General features: G+C 39.3%; 1 protein-coding gene across 1 annotated transcript in view; it reads left to right on the forward strand.

Annotated features, from left to right (window-relative positions):
• Window positions 1-3,035: 3,035 nt before the first annotated feature.
• The window catches only part of RIMKLB (ribosomal modification protein rimK like family member B), a gene marked incomplete at its 5' end in the record, with an annotated part of 32,177 nt that continues 11,607 nt past the window's right edge, over window positions 3,036-23,605 (forward strand). Inside the window, one exon of the mRNA XM_082277378.1 lies at window positions 3,036-3,210. Coding sequence (XP_082133504.1) covers window positions 3,036-3,210 — 175 coding nt within the window. The remainder of the gene's footprint in view (window positions 3,211-23,605) is intronic.

Raw genomic sequence — 23,605 nt, forward strand, 5'->3', positions numbered from 1 at the left:
GCTTTTGTGCATCTGACTGCAAGGCCAACTTTCCTCCTACAAACCGTTTTCTTGAGAATATGGGAGGGATTTTTAAGATGTTTAGGTTAATAGGGTAAATTGCAAGTTCTGTTATGTGAGACTTCTTACACAATCAAAGTAGATTATAAGGTGAGGCTGAAACTGATGAATATATTCTGTTTTTAGGAGCAGAATGTTAGTGTGGAAAAGAAATTCTTTTGGGCGGAAGAAAAGTATGGTATTGGGTTGGAGGCAAAGGATCCAAGAGTTAGGATTGCTGGTTTCTGCCTCTGCTGCTGGCTTGTAGCTTGTTCTAAAGTGAGCTTCTTAGTCTTTACTTCCAGACTTCAGATTGTTACCTGCCTTTCTTGTGATAAGATGGGAGCTTTTGGATATAGGTTTATAAAACCATTAAGATTTTGAGCAAACGAGATGCAGTATTAGGAGGGAGATGAATAGCCACAGCCAAGGCATTTTTGTACACATGCTGGTCTAATGTGCCCATTGATATATATGGATGGTCCTTCTTGACGATGTTGTAACTTCTTTCAAAAGTAGAAGATGGAGGAAAGAGAAGGATATACCTTTTTTTCTTTCTTCTTTGACCCTTTGCTGATTTTTAAGAAATTAAGTGCTGAAATGACAGGGAGACATGATGGTGTATTTAAGGGGGTGAAGGTGGGGTCACGTAGAGAACAGGTTTGAGGAAAATTGAAGCAGATTGGCAAAAAAAGCAAAAATGGGGAGAAAGTAGTACTTGGTTCTTATATCCGCGTTAGAACCAGTACTGAGGGGGGAAAAGCCTCAAACCACAAAAAGCCGAAGTAAAACCCCAAGCAGGCTGGAAAGACGTGATGGTTTCTGATTTATGTTTTTGTTTTTATCGCCGAGGAAGTGTGTGTGGTGTGTTTTTCCATGCCCTCGGCGTTCTCCGGCTGTTCTCTGGGATGCGCCCGTCGGGGCCGGGGCAGAGCGGCGCTGCCCGGCAGGGGCGGCAGGTGGCGCTGCTGGGCCTCGCCAGCCCCTCTGCAAATGGCAGCGCCGAGGGGCAGTGCCCGCGGCCTCTGGAATGGGCGTGCAGCGGGGGCATTCCTGCCAAACGCAGCCTGTCCCGCTGCCTAGCCCAGGATGTTGTTCCAGGAAGTTCCGTGTAAACTACCGCGTCCAGGAATCCATTGTTGAGGGAGACAGAAGTGGGGCAGGATCTGATAGATGTCAGCCATTGCCAGCCCAAGCCTCATCTTACCCTTTTCACTTCGAGCTGCTTTGAAGAACAAAGAGGTTCTTTGAGAGATCAAAAGATACTCCTTATAACCTCCCACACCCATTTTTCTGCGCGGAGCAAACACTCTTTTTCCTGCTTTACCTTGAACATCTTGACTGCTGTCAAGGACTGGTTTGGATCTGTGATTGTCTTTCCCTAGCTTCTGCTTTTTTTCAGTCTGTTAGTATGAAGAACTGTAGTCCTTGGCTTTATTGTTGCACCTCACTTACCAAATCAATGGAGAAAAAGTCACAGTCTCTGCTTGTTGTTACTATGGTTCTCAGTACCAGGAATAAAAATGTGCACTTAAAATTTTGTCTTCTTGTTAAGAAAAAGCTGTACTAGTAGAAAAGAGAAATGTTTTTTAATTCTAGAGAAACCTAGCTGGTTCTTATGGTTGTAACTAAACAATCCTTTTGTCCCAAGACCTGCTGCAGAAACTAAAATTCTTTGTAATATCAAGCGATAGCAATTATATACTAAAGGTGGTTTTGTATTTACATTGCCTGCTGGCAGCAGTCATTAGGACTACCAAGCAAAACTCCTGTTTCTATCTCAGAGTTCAGTTCTGCTAGGAACTCATGTCAGTTATATTGGTGAAAAGGATGATTTCTGCCTCTTTATTTTAATAGGAAAGTTTAAAGGTGACACAGAAAACCGTTCTGGTTTTCTCCAGAATTCTTACTCCTTACACCATGCTTGTCTTTCTTGAATGTAAAGGAGTAGTCCATTAATGTACCTGTGATTGTTTTACAGCTTTTAAAATATTTCAGTAAAAATATATTCAGTCAAAGATAGCCCAAGTCCTCTGTATTCAAAGCAAAAAGGAGCAGTACCTTGCTGTTATTAGTTGTAACCCCACTGAACTTTTTCAGTTTGAACCGTGTTTTCTCTTCTTAGTCCTGAATTCATTAGTGCTGTTTATGAATAAAGGTGATATAAAAAAAAATTATTTGAACCAAGAAAGGGCTAGCACTGAAATTCTGGCCTTGATTTTGCTGTATTTTACATGTGTTAATGTTCTGTATTCCTGACATTTTGTTGGTGCTCCTTGTTCCATTGGTTTTTCCATTATTATGTGTTCTGGATACTACTAGATATATTTCTAGGTATATCTTACAGGAGATGTGAAATATTTGTAAGACCAAATCAGTCCTAAATAGTTATCTGGAACATTCTGTGGTAATTAATTTCTGTTCTTCCGGTCTGCTTTTTATCATAAAGAGTTTGTCACACTCTACTCTCTCCCATATGTGGTGGAAAGAGACAAATCAAGTCTGTCACTGGGTGTTTTAGGAGATGGGCGGAGTTATTTCAGTTGAAGGAATTATGCCAATCATGAAGTTGAAATTCTGGCCTTCAGACATGGCCATTCAGATTGTTTTCTGTTCTTTGCATGCTTCTTAATACTGTCAAGAAAGAGGAATGCTACTGCCAGTACCAGTAGTTATATCTTTGTGTACTTCTCGAGGAGAAACTTGGGATGAGGACCAAGACCTAGTTTCCACCATTTAATATTCCATGGAATGTAAATGGATTTGTTTCTGTTGTTGGTACTTTTGGTTGCAGAATGTGTGTAGACATTATTTTGCTTCTTGGAGGTTGGAAGTTGCAGTCTGTTGAAATGGACTGACTTGTGCAGAGGAAGTGGGACTTAGTACAGCTGGGATCATGAAGATAAGATCCTATGTACTCTAACAGGGTCTCATCTTCTCCACTGTCCAGGAGTTCCATTGGAAGGAGACCTTGAAGGTTGCAAGACAAGTCCAAGATGTGCAGTTCAGTTGCTCCCAGGCTGTGGTTCTTAACAGACCGTCGCATCAGAGAAGATTACCCTCAGCAGGAGATCCTGAGAGCACTGAAGGCCAAGTGCTGTGAAGAGGAGCTGGATTTCCGGGCCTTGGTGATGGATGAAGTGGTGCTGACCATTGAGGATGGAAATCTTGGTAAGAATGAGCTAAGGCTGGGAGTGTGCTGAAAGGGTACTTGGAAAAAGGTTGTAAAATGAAGCATCTGTACTATTTAATAATGAATTCCATGTATCCCAGACTACCTACCATTCATCATCTAAGTCATGTAGATGTACGTCGTACCATTTTTTAAAGAATTTATTATGTTAATCAAATATAATTGTTCGATTTGCTCATTTGCATTAGAACCATTTTTGCCTTCCCTCTGCAGAAAAGAGAGGAGGGTTGTTTCATTTTGGTGAGTCCAAGATAGGGACTATGGGACCTCCGAATGAATAAGAAATCATGGAGCTTAATTTTTGCTTCACTACTTGAACTTTGTGGGTCACATTTAAGAGTTTCAGAGGGACTTTTTTCTTCTGTTTGTGTTCTGGCTCCAAAATAGAAAACACTGGAAATAATCTAAAAGGAATTTTCAATGAACAGTACAAAGTGTCATGGAACTAGAGGTTATAATGTGACGTAACTAAAGCGCGCTGCTGTACAGATGTGGAGTTATGTGAATTCCAAAAAGGAACAGTGCTGATAAACAAAGTATGTGCATCACATAATTTGAACTATTACTACAATTTACAGTGTTTAAAACTAAATGGTAAGATTTCTGTTCTATTTTCCTATAAGCTTTTTTTTTCCCCTGTGGTGATTAAAAAGGAAAACCAAGATGTTAAGTTGCATTAGAAATGTTAAGTAAAAGGATTCCATAGCTAGTAAGCTTATGTGATAGGAAGATACTAATACCACCAATGTCAAGCTGTGTAACACTTACAATTTATTTTTGTTTCAGCATTTTTTAGTTTGGATTTCCTAAAGTAGGGAGACTGCAGTGTTATTTCTTTACCTTTAACTCTTTCATTCCTCTTTCCCATTTTTCAGCCAAAAAATGTATCACTGGAGACCCAGGGCAGAATTACATTTCTGAAAGTTGTGTTAGAGTAATTTTCTGGGAATAAAATACAAAAGTACCTTCAGCTGTGAAGAAGAGGCTGCTAGGTATACCTTGTTCATCTTTGGGAAATCATGCGTAGGAAGGGAATCATAAAACTGACTCTGGGGAAGAACTTTGGTCAGAATTTATACCCTCTTTTGCATGAATCAATCAAGTATAAAACATATGAGTGGTAAACCCTGTATTTTTTATTCTGGTATTACTGAACTTCTGTTTAACTATTTTGTCTTTTAATTTGAGGAGTCTTATGATTTTTATCACAGATTGAAATTCTGTTGGATGTCTTCAAATCAAGGTAACTTCTTGTCAGAAAATCTGAGCTCTGAGCGTGCTTTCCTTTGGACAGCGTGTCATGGGAACGCAGCCATCCTGGACTGTAGCTGCAGTCTCTGAGATGCATAATTAGTCCTTCAGCATTTCAGTACTGTTTTTATTTCTTGGTGATTTCTTCTTTCCTGTCTTCTGTCTATTTTTGGGGGAATTAAATAGGGCAAGTGTAAATTGTGGACCTTTCTGGTCTCTTCTGTCTAATGTCTTCTAGCACTGTGTATTGCAAGGAAAAAGATACAAGTAGTGCAAGTTGGAAAACTAATATTGAGGAAATTATAGTACAAGGATGAGAAAAATTAAGAAAATTACTAGAAAAAAATGCAAGAAAAGGGAAATTATTCTCATACAAAGTGTTCATTCAATATGATGTAAATAACTGACCATTTGAAAAGGAGTGAGATAAAAATACTGGAAGATTGTGGATAGAAATTTTGTTATAAACAGTCTGGACTGTCTAATTGTGGGTTTATTTCATTTTTTTTCTGAGGGGTGGGAATTGTCTTGTGTCAAACAATTCTTTCTCGTGGAGAGAGATGAAAAATCTTCCCTCTTAATTTTCCAGTTCTGTTTTTTCTAGAGCTTTGCACATGCTTTGATAAAGATTTCTGTTGGAGGACACAATCAAAAGCTTTGTGTTTCATTTTCCTTGTTAAGATCCTCAGCTGGCCTAGGAAAAGGTGTCCTGGAACAAAATCCAGGAGGTAGTGCATTCTGTACCCTTTTTGTTATCTACTGCTGTGTGAGTGATCCAGGTTGAGGAAAATTTTCTACGACATAGAGGAGGTGATGAAGAGAGGGTATCTTCAGTGGATAATAATGTGCTTTTGCTCCCTTTTCTATCATTATTTGTCTTGAAAGCTTAGCAATTCAAGGCTCAAACTCTGAAGGTAATACATGATATTGAAGGAAGTAATAGTTGGGTTTTTTTTCACGTATTCACACTTTGATTAGAGCTTTTTTTGTCCTTTAAAACCAAGGCAATTTCTTAAGTAGATTGTTAGAAGAATGTTAAATTTACACAGTCAAGTTGAATATTACAGGATGCTATTTAAAACCTCAAAAATGTGGTATTTCTGTAGATGATAGAGTCAGTAATCCTTCTTGTGGACTTACTAACTGTCAGGAATATGGCTGGAGACTTCAGAGACCAAAAATTCAGCATAGGATATTAAAAAGCTTAAAATTATTTACTTCACAGGGATAGAGTGGAAAAGACACTTCTAAACTTAGGAAAATTGAGCAGAATGGTGGGATACAAGTGAAAGTTGTCCCTTCCACAAACCACATGGCTTGTACCTTGACAGTAGAGCACACTGATGCAAGTATCACTGATGCCCTGGCCAAAGACAGATGTGTAAAGCTTTTGTGATGCTGAGATGTACAAAATTCGGGTCTGTCAGAAATGGTAAGATTTGCCATGGCCAAAGGGAAAGAGAGGGAGGAGGTGGGGTTGTTTCACTCAGTGGACTCAGCGGCAGCCAGTCCTTTGGGCAGGATTCTGCTGTACTGCAGGGCTGGATGGGAAGTGTGGCTGGATTCCCAAGGCAAACCAACAGTGTAGGCCCAGCAGTCCCTGCTGGTTCCTTTTCTTTCGCAGCTGAAACTCAGGATGACCCAAAATCCTAAGCATCCCACTCAGCTCCAATATCACTGGCCAGATGATGAACCTGCAAGCAGCTCAAGATCCATATTAGATACCTCAACACAGCATGAGTCCAAAAGTGATTGTAAAAGCAAGTTAAGAGATGTAGAATTAAAGTTTTCCCTTTTTAGTCTAAAAGGAAATTCTTAAACTGATCTATGCTTAAACAGTTTTGGAAATAAGTTCAACAAATATTTTTTGAAATTAACTATTAACTATATTTTGAAATCAACTATGCCTTACTTAAATAGGTGTCTGCTTACCCAAGCCATGCACTCCTTTTTCTTTTGCACAGTGGCAGTACTACTCTGTAGATTTCCAAGGCAAAAGCTGAGATAAAAAAAAAAAAAAGCTGTATAAATAGGTTTTTTCTGCTTCTATGGTGGACTGAACTTGGTGAGATGGTTACTGAATCAGACATGCAGAACATTGTTGCACAGGAATGGACAAGAATGCATGTGTGGAAAAAAGCGGAGGGTGGTCCTGGGCTGTTATGATTTAAACTGGCTCAGTGTAGCTGTAGCCTAAGTTTCTTAAGAGCTAAATTCTTCAAGCTAAACCAGTCTAGTACAATTTGCTGCTGAGTGGAACAGCCGTGTTCCTCTTGTCCCTTTCCAGCATTGCTATTGCTGCTTGTCTTGTAAAGGACTTCATGTCTCTCTTGGCTTGCTTTCATGTTGTACCTAAGCTAATTAAAAAAAAAAAAGGTTTACCAAATTATCTGCTACTTCATAGGATCTGGCATTTGGGTGAGTTGAGTTGGCCAACCCAGTGGAAGGCTAACTCCACCAAATAAATAAGTTTTCTGTTGGAGTAGATTGCTGCACCAACCTATTTTGTGGTCACAGAGTTCCTAGCGCTGGTACACACAGGTGAGGAAGAATGGGGTTGTTCTTTCAGGGAATGGCTTGTATTTATGTTGTTTTAGTTATAGCTCCAAAAATACTTCAAAGCAGGAGTTTTCTTGTGGTTGGGATGTCTGATAGTGTCAGCTTTAGGATTATTTTGTTTGTGTATGGCATCTGGTATTTACTGCTGGAAGGATTACAAACTGGAATGTCTAGTTTTCTAATCTAGTTTGGCAATTCCTATTTTCATTTGAAATACATAGCAAGTAATGTAACAAAACTCTGCAGGACATTTTTTAGACATTTTTCTGAAGTCTTAGCAGTGAGTCCTGTCAAAATGTGTGCTTTTAAACTGTATGTCTAAGTTTGCTAATGCAGTGATGTAACAGGCTTGAGGAATTTGCAGCTAAACAAATCAAAGCTTGTGAGCAGGAGTGTGTGGTGTGGGATGAGGTGGAAATGGAGGAAGCTGGTAGGAAAATCCTACCCTGTAGGGGGCACTTTGTGGACAAGAGACAAAACATACCCATGGGTTGTCTCCTCATTCTGAATATTCTTTCTTCTTCCCTGTGTCTAGGACTGAGGAGTACCTTTCCCCACAGGCTGCACATGTTACCTGTAGGGCCACACAGTTCAAGAGCTATACTTTGGTGAAGAACATGTTAGGGAAATTTGGATCCTTCCTTTATTAAAATTATATACAGTAGTATCTTCATTAAAATTCTTTGCTACCAGAACAGCAGAAATTGGAATTCACTGAGTCAGCAACTTACCAATACCTTTATTGTAGATTTTTGGAATCTCCATATTTTTTAAGACTGTCCTGTGAAGGAAAATAGTTTTAAGGAAAGTTGCTTTCATGAACTTTGAACTGTTAAAGATGCTGGAGTGGCCAAATTATAAAACAAAGTATTAACTTTTCATAAGACTTTCTTGGCTTTTCCTTTGGGAATGTGAAACCAGGTGATCAGCTTAGGTGAGGAATAAAAAGGGCATAATAGTCATGTATTCTAAAACAGTAATACATTGTGCACAGTCAGCTGGCTTTTCTTGAGTCAGATGGGCAGCATCTGGAAACAGATCTCTTACCTTCATTTTTTCTGCAGAGGAAGTATTTAGAAGATAGATTATTTTAATTTGGTAGAGATGGGTGTGCTGATTTAGGCATCTGGGTTTCTGGTGTGGTCCTGAATTTTGCAGTAGAAGCTGATGTTTTGTTTAAGTCTTTCATCTTGCAAGATGTGATTTTGTTTCATATGATCTGTCCTTCATTTCTTATTTAGTTTGAAATAGTCATGAGTAGTTGTGATCTTTGATTTTTTTTCTCACACTGGATTAGACATCACTGGAAATAAACATGGAAGAATTGGCATAGTTGAAAGATTTCTGTAAAGTGTAGAAAGCTGGGGAAAAAAAGGTAAGGGTGGATTAAAAATTCCTGTGTTTTCATGTAATAGTAAGAAAAACACTTTGAATGAGCTAGATTCATGGTAAAGGAGGTCTTTTCCATGTATGGCATGGTTTCCATATCAAAATACCAAAAGTCTTAACATTTTTGAATCATCTGTAAGTCACCTAAAGACTGTCTTCTATCACACAACAGGGAACATAGTCGCCTCCCTTCTGGCTGTTTCAGTAGTCCCCTGACACTTGTTAGTCCAGCAGTGTACCTTAATGTAAGAGTTTTTCCTGCAGCGTGCAGCAGTGGCTTTGGGAGTGATGGAACAGAGGCAAGCGGCCTTGGCAAGGTGCCTTTTTGAGCACTGCAGAGTTGGCCTGTTTCCTGCTATTAACTGCAGCCAGAGCAGCCATTGCTTCCTCTGCAGAGTTGGGAAATTGGTTTGTGACTCAAGTGAGAGCTGGAGAAGGAACTGCATTGTGTGCAGAGGACTGGAAGGTGGTTAGACATGAAGTGGATTTTGTGCTGTGGAAAGTGCTGGGCTCAGAATCACTTGAAACTGTTTCTGAAGTTCTTTCACTGTGGAAATTGATCATTTTCCAGTCTGACTGATGTTAAAGCCGTAAGTGTTACTACTAGTCAGCTATAGACTATATAGAGGGGATTTTGGAATGGTAGGTGTATTTAGAGGTGGGTGTGATCCACTATGTGACACCGCAATATTAGGTACCCAAGACAAATGCATCTCTTAATAAAAAACTGTCCAACATTTGCTTTATTATCATATTTTAGTAACAGTGCATTTCAACAGCTGCCACATATTTTAAGAAGAATTGGTTTCTTTTTTTTCAGAACTGTGATACCGAAGACAACTTTCTTTTAATGCATATAGAAAGAAAGGATTTATACTCTGTAACCATCCTGGGTGTTCTTGCAGTTTTCTTCCTTCCTATCCGGGATTTCTATTCTTATGTGACTGATTGTCATCTTAAACTGATTCTAAAATAACAAATTCTAAAATAACATTTTAGAATAACATTGTTATTCTAAAATAACAATGAATTTGATCTTCTCAAAATTGTTCTGTTTCTTCAGTATGTCATCAGTGGTAGATATGGGCTCAGTCCAAAGCCACCTTGGCAAGGTGGAGGGGTAGAAATGTTTCTGCATGGGAATACATTATTATGTTAATTTCAGAGGGCTGTGTTAAGGTCTGAAGTTTTTCATTTGCATGTGTTCTAGAACAGGCAGCCAGGAAAATCAGACTTGTAGGGCACATCATCTTGAACATACGTGCATGTCATCGTATCTGAAAATGCCAGAAAGCATTGCCAGATTTTTAATTGTTGTAAGAATTCTCAGGAGTGGCCATCTGGATAATAAACAATGTAAAAAAGGACAAAAGCAAGATGAAAGAAGTGTTTCCATACATCCTAGTCAAGAAATGAAAATTAGCCTAACATTTCACAAGACAGTCTTTAACTGGCTGGGGGTTTCTGTGTTGCGTTTCCAACAATCCCTGTTGCAGTGCTGTGTCACCTAAGCAAGTTTTGCTGGCACATTTGTCTGAGCAGTTGTATTGTGAACCGGGTCTGCATACTGATGTAGTTTTAAGCCAGTCTGTTCTTGGTGGCAGGTGTTTTTTTTGGACTTCATCAGTCCTCTTGAGTCAGGGAACAGCATGGCTGCACAAACAGTTCTTCAGCACTTAAATCAGAAGGGCAAATTGAGTGTTGGAGTGTGAGAGATTAGAAGATAGTACAAGTATTGATGTGAAAAACTTGATCTTATGGAACTGACGGCAGTGCTTACTTTCCCAGATTTGTGATCAGAGAAGTACTCTATCACCTGTTCTTTGAGCAATGACAGTAGCTTTGGCTTTGGCCACCTTTTTTCAAGTCTGGTGATTCTCCATTTGTGAATGATGGGCAGTTGATTCTCAGTGACTGGGAATATGAGAGAGACTGGTACTGCTGAAGTTTGACCAGTATTGAGATGGTCTTCCAGTGTGCAGACTTGTGTTTAGATTGATATGGTCTTTTAGGACTACCAGTGTCCATGGGCAAGTCCCTTTATTTTCTTATTTTTATAAACTCTTACATGTAAAATGTGGTGAAATACTAGTTTTAAGAATTACAGTTTCCTTTTCTATCTTCTATCTTTCCCTTTGCTGCATGGAAAGAGTGGGACGAAGAGCAGAACAACAACAAAAAGAATGCCACTACTGAAACGATCAATTATTTTTTATTTCCTTATATTGTAAATAATTATCATTTGCAATGTCACAAAAATCTGTACTGGTGTCCTTATAATGATTGTTCTTTTAATGGTAGAGCTTACATGATTTCCATATCTCTCTAAAGGTCTAGTCCATTTTAGGATTAAAAGTGTGATAAAATGCTTTTTTATTTGTCAAAAGTTTAAGCAAGTTGAAGCAGAATGTGTTACATGTGCTCTGACAACTTGAGCAGAATATCTGACAACAAAGGTATTCTGCTTATGTTGTCAGAGGAACTGTGCTAGAATTACACTAATTAATTAAACTCTGTTAACTTGTAGAAAACCTCTCCTATTATACAGAAAGGCTTTCTTGCTCTGTACTTCCGTATAGGGCAGGTATTGAGCTGGGGACTGTCTTGCTGTGCTTGTTACTCATCTTGACACATCTGTGAGTAAAACATAGAAGAGCAGATACTGGAAGAGACACACTAGTGATTTGATGCATTTTGTCAAGGTGTGAAGTAAAAAGACTAGGTATGCCAATGCTCTTGATTTTTTAGCTGAGAAGGAGATTGGACTGCACTGACACAGTTATTAGGGCAAAAGATTTTGTTCACTGTAACAGTTGTAATGTAACACCCATGAAATAATATGCTCAAAATCCATGCTATCAAATCCTGTTTCTTGGCAGTTTCTGTCTAAAGAATAATTAGATCTGGTAAGGAAACACAGCAGTCAGAAGATCAATAAATATTTCCCTTGAGTTCTAAGAACTTGATTTGAAAGTATCCTCTAGGTATCATGTCAGTTGTCTTGTTGTGTTGGTACAACGCTGGGGAACTTTGAGGGGGATTATTTCCTTTTAATTTAAGTTTTAAATTTTTGCAAGGACGGAAGAAGTCTTTTGTAAAAAGCTGTGTAAATGTTCTCTTTAGGTGTTCAAAATATACAGCTATTAATTGTTTGACAAGCAATTTAGAAATAGAGCATAGACAGAGCTGTTGGAGCACAACACAGAGGTGGTTCTCATTATGGGTCCCATTGATATACTCACCATCACAACAGGGAGTCCCTGGGAAGGCATAAGGGGGTTTAAGTCAACTCAAGCCCATTGCTCTCTTCAAAACTCTTTTGGCTAATCATTCTGTTTTTATCCTCTAGGTTGGGCTGAGCCCTGGATACACTCCCCCATGCTGGTCTAGTTACCTTGGGAAGACAGTCAGGCCCTTACTGCTCTTGTGGACAAACATTTACACATACAATTGATTCACTCAGCTGAGAGTCAGACTATCTCCTAACTTACAAACCTTTATCTTAAAAGCCACCTTTCGGTCTCTTTTGTCATAGAATGGTTTGAGTTGGAAGGGACATTAAAGATCATCTAGTTTCACCCTCCTTGCCATGGGCTGGGACACCTTCTGCTTGACCAGGCTGCTCAAAGCCCTGTCTAACCTGGCCTGGGACACTGCCAGGGATCCGGGGGCAGCCACAACTTCCTTGGGCAACCCGTGCCAATGCTTCAGCACCTCACAGTCAAGAATTTCTTCCTAATACCTAATCTAAACCCACCCTCTTTCAGCTTAAAGCCCTTCCCCCTTGTCCTGTCACTATGTGCCCTTGTAAATACTCAACATCTTTCTTTCAGTCCCTTTCAGGTACTAAAAGGTCACCTCAGCATCCTCTCTGGGCTGAACATTCCCAATTCTCTCAGCCTTTCCTTGTAGAAGGGGTACTCTGCCCCTCTAGTCACCTTGTCATATGATAAGGTCAACTTTCCTAGCCACAGCTGTGGTCAGTCACTTCCCGTATTTTCCCAGAGTTTCATAGGCACATCGTATTTGCTCATCTCTGCTGAGCCTTCTCAGGAGTTTACTGATCCATCACATGGAGAAAAGAGCTGTGAGTGCATAGAATCCGGAGTTTGGGGCATTTGCATGGATGTAAGAGACTTGTTAAGAGTCTTGTCTAACATCTGTCTTTGGTTGAGATAGTAATGGAGTGTAATTCTTCCCAGGTTCATGCCCTGACCTTAGAGATGGAATATTTTCATCTTTGACCTGGTAGATGTATGCTTTATGTAACACAAACAGATTGATATGATACAGAGAGACACCAGCTTAGGAAGACTCTGTGTTCTGATGACTGTGTCAATATTTGGGTTCCATGTCCAAGTAACTGTCCTTGAATCATGAGGTAAAAGGGTATCTTCACCACCACAAAATGCTTACTGTGAAAAGTGCCAGAATCCCTTTGTGAACCTAGTGTGAAAAGTCAAGCTGCTTCTTCCAAGTTTCTTGTTGTGCTCCAGACAGTACTGTGAAGGTCTTGAATTAATGAAGAGATTCTTTTGTTTTCCCTACCCCCAATAAAAGTTACTTGCTTTGACATCTGAATGGTTGACCTAACTGCTGAAATTGCTGATGTCCTGACATTATGCTTACTTCCTGGTAAAGTCAGGATTTATTTAAAAGTATAATTTGAGACACTCAAGATGGCAAATGGATGAGATGTCCTAATTTGTAATGCCTTCTTCCTTGCTTTCCAGTAAGAAGAGCATATTGTTTTGCTTTCTGTCTTATGTATGAAACAAAATAAAAACATGGTTTCATCTGTTGGCCAGACAAGTGACACTGGTACAAAACTGCTACTTTGCTTAGTTCGGGTAAGGAAATTTTGAGTTTTAGTACTGATTCTGTTTTAAGTGATGTATTTATATCTGATAAAACATTGAATGAGGGTTTTTTTGACATTGCAGATGGGTCTCACATCACCCATCTTAACATTACAGTGGGCTAAACCTTTGCATCAGATTTTTATTGTTTAGAATTTGTCCTTCCTTATTAATATACATCTGACTCTTAAATGTCTCTTTGAGGGAGTTTGCGAATTTTTTGCCAAGTCATTCAGTGGAAGTAGGGCACTTCAAGGAAAAAGAAATGTTTTTCCCCAAGTCTGTAAGGATGTTTTTGGAAGGACTAGCTTGGAACAGGAACTCCATTTGACTGAAGTGCCTTTTGCTAGTGAAAGTAGACAAAAATTTGTCCCAAATTACTGCCATTTCAAAAAATAATCTGTTAAGCATCTTAGAGATTTGTTTTAAGCTTCACAGCTAAAACACTTGAAACATAGTCCTGTATTATGCAAAAGAAAGGATCTCTGGTGTTGCGGCCTTCTGTCTGCTGTGGGATGGGACATACGGTTTGGTCTGAGCACACGATTTAAAATAGAGATCTTCTTTCATATTGCTTATACCTCTTCTCACTGACACAAAGACCTGAATGGTCCATTCAAATGCAGTGGAGACAAGATGATTGAAAGTGGTAAGGGACTGGGGACTAAGGTGCCAGTGGAGAAAAATCTGGTGTGAAGGCAGTGTACTTGGCAAACATGCTGGAAAAAGAAACGGTAACAGGAAGTGATTGCAGAGAAACCCATGCTAGATAAGGAGCTGCTTCCCTCATGAAGGAAATTGGAGATTGAAACTGGTGGGAGCATGGGTTGTGTGTTGAAACTTGTAAACCGAATAAGGAGCCTCAAATGGAAAACTAGTCTGAAGGCAAGGCAGGCAATTGAGTGGTTACAGTGGTATTCAAAATTACAGGCAAAGAAACTGCATGACAGTAGGAGAAATCCGTGGTTTGGAAATTACCTGGAAAAATAAGGAGTACAGAATCAAAGTGGGACAGCAAGGCAGTGGAAGCACAGGTATTATGTCTAGGGGGAATGCTATGGGGGGGCTGAGTGGGGAGTGAGAATGTGGGGCAAAGCCAGCTGCTTGCAGTAGTTGCTGACTTCCGGTGCCTGGAGTGGGATCAGACCTTTTGGAGACTTTCTCTCCTGCAGGGAAACATTCCTCTGCCAGTTGGTTACATAAATACTTACTGAGGTGGGAGCCCGTTCATCTGAAGTGCTGGTCCACAGAGAGGCTGCTGGCACTTAGCTGTCAGCTTGGGTCTTAGAGCCTCTGTGGGAGGTGAAACTGGGCTCACCCTCAGGTGCTCTTCCGCAGTGTCAGATGTTACTTAGATGCCAAGGGATTAAGTTTGCTTTCGATTATCTGCAAGTATGAAGATAAAATATTGTTATGAGTAGCAACAGCAAATGACCAAAACTTAGAAATTGGAAAATTTTGGAATTTTGTCTTCTTTGTTGTGTATTTGTTTTCAGCTACTACATTTTAAATTACTTAATTACTTACTACTTTTTCATCAGCCTCCTTCAAAGTACAGGGTGTTTGTTCTGCTCTGGAAACGTAACTTGCAGTATGGTGGAGAGGACAATTTGTAGGATGCCTTTTTTGTGATTGCAAGAATTTGTGACAATTGTAGCAGAACATAGCTGGAAGAAAAATGTTAGTCTGGTGATTTAAATTGAACTGCTCAGAAATTGCCTTTAATTGCATGTTTTTGCATTTTCTGAGTGCCCAGACTTTGGATACTAGGATCAGCTTTGTGAAAGTGCTGAATACTTAGATCCACAAATAAAGTCAATCAGAACAGCATAAGCAACTGAGAAATCATGGTCTCCCAAATGTGGCATCTAGAATTCCTTTATCAACACTTACCTCTGGGTTTCCCTCCCACATATGGGAGATCAGTAGAATATTCACTGATATCCTGTGGTGTTAACAAAATTAATTATGATTGTGAAGAACTTCGATATTACTGCAATAAGCACAATAAATAATACTCAAGAAGAAATTAATAGTGGTATGTTTCAAGCAAGCATTTCAGTATACCAATCCATGGATTACACACTAAGCAATGTAAAAGAAAATACAGTCCTCAGTAGCTGCATGTTTAATGGGTGCTGTACCTTCTGTGCACATTAGGTATCTGCTGTGGGGAAAAATACATGTTTGTGTAATTGAAGACAGTATATGTGTGGGGTAGTAGATCAGTGCTATAGACATCCTTAGTTGTGGCTTTTTCTAACCTTTATGTGCTTGACTTTGTGGCTGCAATAGTTTCCTCTTAATGTAGCTTTTGAATGTAATATTGAATGCCTACATTCTTTGTAAATAAAGTGTATGCGCATAGGGATTGTGCTGGATGTATCAACTCTGTTTACAATCCAGGTTTTGAAAAATGTAGATGTAGGGGAAAACAGGAGTGCTGGAATGATAACTAATTACTTGGGTAATCTAATACTCGTCTTTGAGTAGTAGTCCATGGATACATTTATATTCAAGATCATATGTATTCTGTCAGTGAGACTGAGGAATTTTACCTGTCTAAGTACCTGAGGGGTTTGCTCTTGTACCTTGTTCTCCCTCATACTTGTTTCATGTATATGTAAATTGGCGTGTCCCCATTGTTATTGTACTTCTCAGCTACTTTGGAAGTTGGCTTATTCCATTCTTGGAATTCAGTTTGGGTTCTTTTGACAGCACTGCTTTCAGTGTTTATATTTCATATTTTATGAGGTGCCTTGCAGGCTGTTTTTCATGGTTAAGGATATATTCATATATATTAAAAAAGTAATATATTACTTTTGGATATCAACATGAAGTGTTGGGCTTTCTGTTCCTGGATGAAGAACAGACGTCCCAGGGTGAGCTACATTCTTAGTTCTGTGGTCAGGCAGGATGCCCTGCTTTGGGTTGAGACTTTTCTTAATAGGAAGTATGAAGGGAGCACTAGTGAACCTGGCTGAGCCTGCCACGGCAGAGGCAGCTGCTTGTTATGATCATCAAATTATTTTTTGGGAGCTTCAGGATTCCCTGCACCAACCACACTGTTCTAGAAAGCAGAGCCATGCAAATCTTGTCTCTCCATGTTGTGGGGCAGCTTTCTTTCCTATATCATGCCTTTTTCTTCGGAGTGAAGGTTGTTGTTAATAACAGAAGAGGCCCTACCATGTTCTGCTAGTGTAACTATGTGTCTTTGTTTCCTTGACTCAGACAACATTCAGGAATATCCTGTAGGTTCAGATTAAAGGTTTAACTCTCTTTTGTTTGGAGTGCAGTCCATCTCTGCTTATTCCCAGTGTGACAGACTTTTGGTAAGTACCTTGAAAATCATTTAAAGGTTTGAAGTAGCTTTTGTTCCACAAAACTAGATTCAAACTTAACTCAGGACCTAAAGGGGACTACACTTTGTGCCCCTGATGATTTTCTGCACCTACATCTTTCTGTGAAGCCCTGTCTTGTTGGATGACTACTTCCACCAGGAAAATGAAATGATGGTGTACGATGGCTCTTTTCAGTTGTTTCTTTAGAGCTTAACATTAAAAGCTTCACAACTTCTTTTCCCCCTTTGTTACTTTGCTTTCCAGACAGGGTTTGCCTTTACCATATATTAAATTTCTTCTTTGATCTCTTCCCAAGTTTCCTTGTGGTCAGGGAATCAGGCCTTGGATCCTGTCTCCCTGCTGCAACCGTCAAACCTATAAAAGCACTTTCCACTTCCGTCATGAAGAACTTGATTTTTAATTTTTGATGACTGTAAGAACTTGTCAGATGATCTTGATAATGTGAAAAAAAGGAAGGATGTTGCCCAGTGAACCCACTGATTAGTCTGAGCTGTGAAACAGGACATTGTGGAGCAAGCAACCTATTGTTACAGCCAGGCATAACAATAAATAATTTAAGAGGCCAGGCATACTGCAGGAGAAGGCCCCAGAGAATCACAGGGATAATTGAGTTTCAAAGGGATCTTTAAAAGCCATCTGGACCAACCTTCTAGTCACGCGGCCAACTTGAAAGCTGGATCCAGCTCTGAAGTTAGATCAGGTTGCTTGGGGTATATCAAGTCAGGTTTTGAATGTCTCCAAGGATGAAGCTTCCACAGCCTCTCAGGGCAGTCTGACACAAAGTTAGACCACCCTCATGGAGTGGGTGGTCCAAATACATGGTCACAATGTGTTAGCATGCTGTATCAGTTCCTGGGCTCTTGTCTAGCTCTGTGCGCTCCAAAGCAGAGTTGTATGCCTGTGATCTGCTCCCTTGTGTGGAGCACAAACCCTTCTCATATTCACAGCCTGTCCTTCTAAAGGAGCCTTTATCCATTCACCACAGTACCTCAGGCATGCAAACTATCCAGCTGCCAACTGAGGAGAGATTATGCATTGAAGTCATGGTGTAAGTGCAGGTAAAAAGGTAGAAATATCTTAGTATTGACTGGAAATTTTTGAGGTGTGTGTTCATATCCTGCTTCCTTTTGATTTTTCTGTCAATCTTCCCAGGATCATTCTGGCCTAAGACTGAAATGGTTCTTTGTGCATTCCTCCTTACATACTTGGGACTAAAGGTGAGGCAGGATTCTGAAAGTTCATGCCCTTTGTGGATGCTTTGAGTTGAGTAAGTTCAGTGGTTGCAGGCAAAAAGGATACTGTACATGTAAACTGCATGTCTTATTGCTTGTTAGTCCTGCTTGAACAACTCTGGCAGCTGGGCCTTTGTAGCAGTTTTGCTGCAAATTTTTCTTAGCCTGAGAGAGTGGAAGCCACTGGAGAATGTATTATCTGCATAGGTCAGGAGGACAGGAGTTGGAGAAACAGAAATCGGTCTGATTGGTTTGTTCTTACAAAGTTGGAGGCTGGGCTACCATAGTGACCATCGAGTTGTAAATGCAGAAACACACCCACCTCACTATAGAGAATTCTACAGTCTCAAAACATCACTATCCTGACAATTTAAACTGTTCAGATCCTTGCTGTCATTGCTGTGATCCAGGTTTCTCTGTTGCAGTTGACACCTGGATTGATCAGATCCTACAGTGAGCTTGTTCAGCTTGCTTGCAATACCTGCAGAAATTGAATTCCACAACAGAACAGAAGAGTTTCCTGCTGGTGTAGGAAGCTTACCAGCTCACCAGTGGGTCTGTGTATGAGTGATAGGGAGTGGGTGGCACTGCATGCCACCATAGGATTGCATGGAGCTGGAGAGTAAAACTGTTGGCAGCAACAGTGACTTAAATTGCCTTAGAATCACAACCTTATGTGAGTGCTTTCTCCAACACAGGAATTTCTAAAGAGGCACTCATTTCTTCCTCTTTCTTGCTTGAGTCTTCCAAGGTTCATATCATGCTGTTGAACCTTTTCTTTTCATAGTTTTTAATCTTTTTAAGTTGTTAGAGGCAGAGTCTAGGAATGAATGTAAATTGCAGTTCGGTTACTAAGAACAGATCAAGAGTAGCATTTGGTAATGAAATTCCGTGATTGCGTTCCTGTAAAGTGGAAGAACTTGAAGAAAAATGTAATCTGCAAATATTTAAAGGGGATTTTTTGAGGAAGCTGTGGAAGAGATAAATGAGCTAAGGAGACTTGTCATACCTGAAGCAGTAAAAAAGCTTTTGTTTCTCTTCTCTGCCATTGACTTGTTTGTGATGAGAACTGTAGCCCTTTAGTGATTTTTGTTTCTTTGTAAACTGGGCAGGTGATTATTTCAGGAAAGACAAGAGAGCTTTAGAACTTGTAGTGTAGAGTAAGTGTTTATAAAGATACTTTATAAAGAAAGCTTGCAAGGATTGGTAAACTCAGAATTTCCCTTGCAGTCTAGATCTAGATTGTCTGATCTCATAAATGTGTTGCCTTCAAAGGTCAGAACAGGCTGACAGGGGGGGATGTCCATTCTACTTGCTTTAGCCAGCTGTCTGTGAGTACAGTACTACCACTACATGATATTTTTATTTGGCTGGGCTGGTTGGAAGGACTGTGTACCTGTGTAATAATGAGGAATATTTTCTTTTAAGAAGGAAGTTATAGATTGTATGGAGTGTATTAATTAGGGATACTAAGTAAGTATCTTAATTGGTTGACATGTTTTTGTGACTAGGTGGAAGCTTGTCCATCCAGATCAGGTGAGAAATAATACTGTGGTGTTATATCTGTATTTTCATAACAATGTGGTCATGAAACATGTGTACAGCTACTGCAGTGCAGCTTTAACCCTCTAAAGCCAGAAAGAGGAGACATACTCAGTGAGTGTGCTTACAGAAGTGTGGGGAAAATGGAATTCTTTCTTCTCTAGCTTTGATTTGTGTATGGTTTTGTGTTAATGTCTATCAAAACTAAGACATTTTGGGTTATAGCTTTTGGTCTAGGACAACTTTTTTAGGGGGGTGAAGATGTTCGTGTAGGAAAATACTGTACTCATGATGACACTTGACACTGTTGTATACTACATGTCCAAGTCAAGCACAAGTTTTTCTCTGACACACTAAAAAACTCCCACAGAAGCAGACTCTCCCAGTTGGCAGGAATTTATATTATCTCTGCAACCTTTAGAGTCGGTTTTAATGCAATTTTTTTCCCAAAATACTACAGCTAAATTCCTTCCTTTAAGAAGGATGCATTTGTTTCCAAAATAAGTGCTTCCAATTCATAAATTTGATGCAGTTTTGACTAGGAAGGCCTTAGACTGCAGTGACAGGTCAAAACAATAAACTGAGAGGATCTTTCCATTCCCCAGAATTCAGGCTCAGCTAAACATATTTAGGAAAAATTGGAAAGGACAGGGAGTTTGATACAATTTATTAAAAGTTTCTGACAATGAAGATATTCTTCTAGGTATCTTTTCTGTTATGGGAGACAGCTATGAATAATCTGTGCCTTCATTACAAATTGAAAACTCATGTTGGATACTTGTCCACTTTGCTTCAGCACTTTGCTTAAGTAAAAAAAGGGCATCTCCTGATGTAAGAAGGTATTGTTTGGTAGCAGAGAGAGATGAGGTGCTTTATGTTAGGCATTTTAAAGGTATTTAGTAGTTTTTTGATACTACATGAAAAAATGTAGATTCTTCTCAGATGGGAGGAGAACCCGTTGTGTGTTGCTTGAAATCTTCCTTGGGATTTCTTTCTACTTTTGGAAAGATCTTTCCAATCACGCTTTTGTTTTTCAGGTGTATCCTTAACTTTTTTTCTTCACCTGCTATTCAAAATGAGCAGAAACAGCGCATGTAAAACATGGGAAAGACTGAGTGAGTGTTAAGAGTGGAGTAAGTTTACAGTAAGGTTAGTTTACATATATTTAGCAATGTTAGGTTAATGGTTGGACTTGATCTTAGAGGATTTTTACAGCCTTAATGATTTTATGATTCTGTTCTTGTTCTGTAACACTGACGAGTTGCTTTTTAGGATGGGATTGTTTATGACTTACGGCATTTGAGCTGGGAGGGCGATTCCAGAACTTGTTATTTCTAAGGCTCTCAGTGTTGGTGAGCTCTGGAGAGTTGATGCAGGACAGATACCTGCCACAAGTGGGTGTTTTCTCAGTTGAGGATGCTTTAGACTTCTAAAACACTGTCAGGCATACTTAGTTGACCCAGGATTGTTCTGAGATCACCTGGTGGAACTATTGTACAAAAATCCTAATGAGATACAAGAGGCCTCACCTAAACCACATAGAAACAAAAATATGATGTCTGGATTATAAACAGATGTCTGCTTTTGAAGTGTGGTCTGTGCTGAGCAGTGGGTTTAGATAAAGGTTTCATCATAAGGCCTTGCTAAATATACAGCTCCTGGTTTCCAAAATACTTTTTTTCAGAATATGATGGCATAGTACTGTTCTAGAGAGATCAGTTTTGTCTCTGCTCTGTGTGATTTCCTTGGAATTGCTGAGCTATGGAAGTGTATCTTGGTGGGAAAGCCTTTGTGGTTAAGTTTCTGTAGGGGGGAGTGAGGTCATATTAAGCACAAGGAGTTGAATGTTAGCACTTCTTAATTGGATTTGAAAAAACTAGTGAGTAAGATAGAAGGGAGAGAATACGAACTTAAAACACCCAGCAAGAACTATTGTAGCAGTCTGTTTCTGTGGGCACTAGAGTAAAAAACAGCTTGGTAATACTAGATATCAAAGAGACTTTTACATGGCAGTGAAATTTTTGAGAATTTTGACAACTTAATGTTCAGACTAATAAACTGTGGCTGTCAGGTGATAAGTGGTACAGAGAAAATTCCTGGGCAACTTCAAAGGGGGAAGTTCAGTTTTGTGTTAATAAATTGGTGGTTCTCTAAAATTTCAGTGCTTAGCTGCTTTTCAGAGGTTAAGTTCTGGTTCAAATAAAATTGCATTTAAAGTGTGATACTTTATCTAGCATACAGCTGCCAGAAGCAGCCACTTCTCAGAAGAGGAATTTAACTTCAGTGACTACCTCTGTCTTTGGCAAAACCCCCAGGAACTGCCAATTGCTTCAAAATACTTACATATTTCAATGAAGTTACATTTTTCAAACAAGGTTTGAAAAAGAAAGTTGAAAAAAAAATGTTTATCACCCAGTTTCAGGGAATTTTATGTTATTTAAAGTTGGGTTATAAGATAGATACATAAAGTCAAATCAATATAGGAGCAAGCTTTTGAGGTATAGAGTAGTATTTGGTTAATGTTAATTCTACTTCTGTTAATTATTCTTAAATTCTGCCACAGTCTTGGCAGAATGTATGTTTGAAGTATGCTGAGTTTTAAAAATTTTAGAGATTTAGTTGTGGTTGAGTTTGGTGAGAGAATGTATAACTTGTTATTGCAGTAATCTGCTATTAAAGTTTGGGATACCTCCCTTTTGAGCTGTAAGCTTGCTTTTACATGGCAATTAGGGTGAAACACATTTAATTCCCTGCAAGTAAACTGTAAGTAATTATTAAACACTTTATAATGATTTAATGCAAATATTATGCAGTGTCTTGTGGGTGACAGATATTGGAAGGACAAATGAACCAGAAATAGGAATGCACTGATTTGAGACCAGGAGTGAGTCCAGGCTTGTATCAAAATTCAGTGATGCCTGTGAGAACAACTGATGAATTGTGAAGAGCAAGTAGCAGGATGTAATGTCGTCAAAATACGAGGAAAGGTTTGTGTGATAGAAGTCTTGCCTGCTTTTCCCAGCTGACTGAGTTGAATTCATTATAACCTGCTTGCTGAGTGACTGTTCATTTGGGAAACGTTAGCAACTCCATGGATGGGTGGATGAATAAATTTGTGTAACAAAGTTCTGAGAGCTGGAGACTTTCAGGGTAGCATACAGATCTCTGAGGAAAAATCTGGGTAATATATCTAGAAGTTCCCAGACCCTGCTAGCTCCTGTGGGGAATGTGGTGGGAGCTGGTGTATGTTTTGTGCTTGTGAAATTTGATTCAGATTTTATTTTTTGTAATGCTGCATGCACAATGACCAACCATTATTCCACTTATATGTTGGAATGCCTGTTAGAAAAAGTGCTCCACATACAGGATCTGGCTGAATACTGAAACACTTTTTTCCTGCTTTGTTTTACTTATGTATTTCAGAGAGCTGGTATTTATTAGGGGTTTCGCTAAAGACAGAGGTAGTCACTGAAGTTGAAATGTCAGCCTGTGGCAGCTGAGGCCACACAGTGAGGATTCTTTGCATAGTTACCCATGTTGTACCTGGAATAATTAACTTTGTTGGCCGTATTTGGGCACTTCTCATAGTCACACGGTTCTCAGACAAATTCTGTGAAATGTATACATTTGGAAGTCAATTTGAAAGAAGGCAATGACTGGAATGTTTTATGTTACTGAATGCATGGCAGCACTGCATAGGGAGTTTTGGCAAACCCACCTTTTGTGCATCATTCCTGCTTTTTTGATCTGTTTGATCAGAAATGTTGCTTGATAGGTCGTGAGCTTCCATGGGTAGCAAGGCAGTTTACCAGCTGTCTTCAGGCACAGTGAAAAGCTTGGTCTTTTACAAACTTATTTAATATTACTAAGGTTTAATCTTTTGTTAAAAGTGTCTGATGTTTGCTAAATCAAGATATATAAAGCATCTGAAATTATTTTTTATGTCCTTGCAGTCTTTGAGTTTATAGACTTACCTTCTGAAACTACGTTCTTTCTGTGAAAACATTTGCGTTGTTTCAGCTAAAAGTACAGTTGTTTGTAACATGCAAACTGGACATGAGATATTGCTTTGCAGTAGTCACTAATCTGCTGATGAATGATTCTTCTAGAGATTGGAAGGGATTTGTGTAGGCTGAAAACTGAATATAATGAGTTTCAAAAATGTAAGCAATTTAAAAT

Source organism: Coloeus monedula (genome assembly GCF_965178545.1).
Source record: "Coloeus monedula genome assembly, chromosome: 3".
Taxonomy (NCBI): domain Eukaryota; kingdom Metazoa; phylum Chordata; class Aves; order Passeriformes; family Corvidae; genus Coloeus; species Coloeus monedula.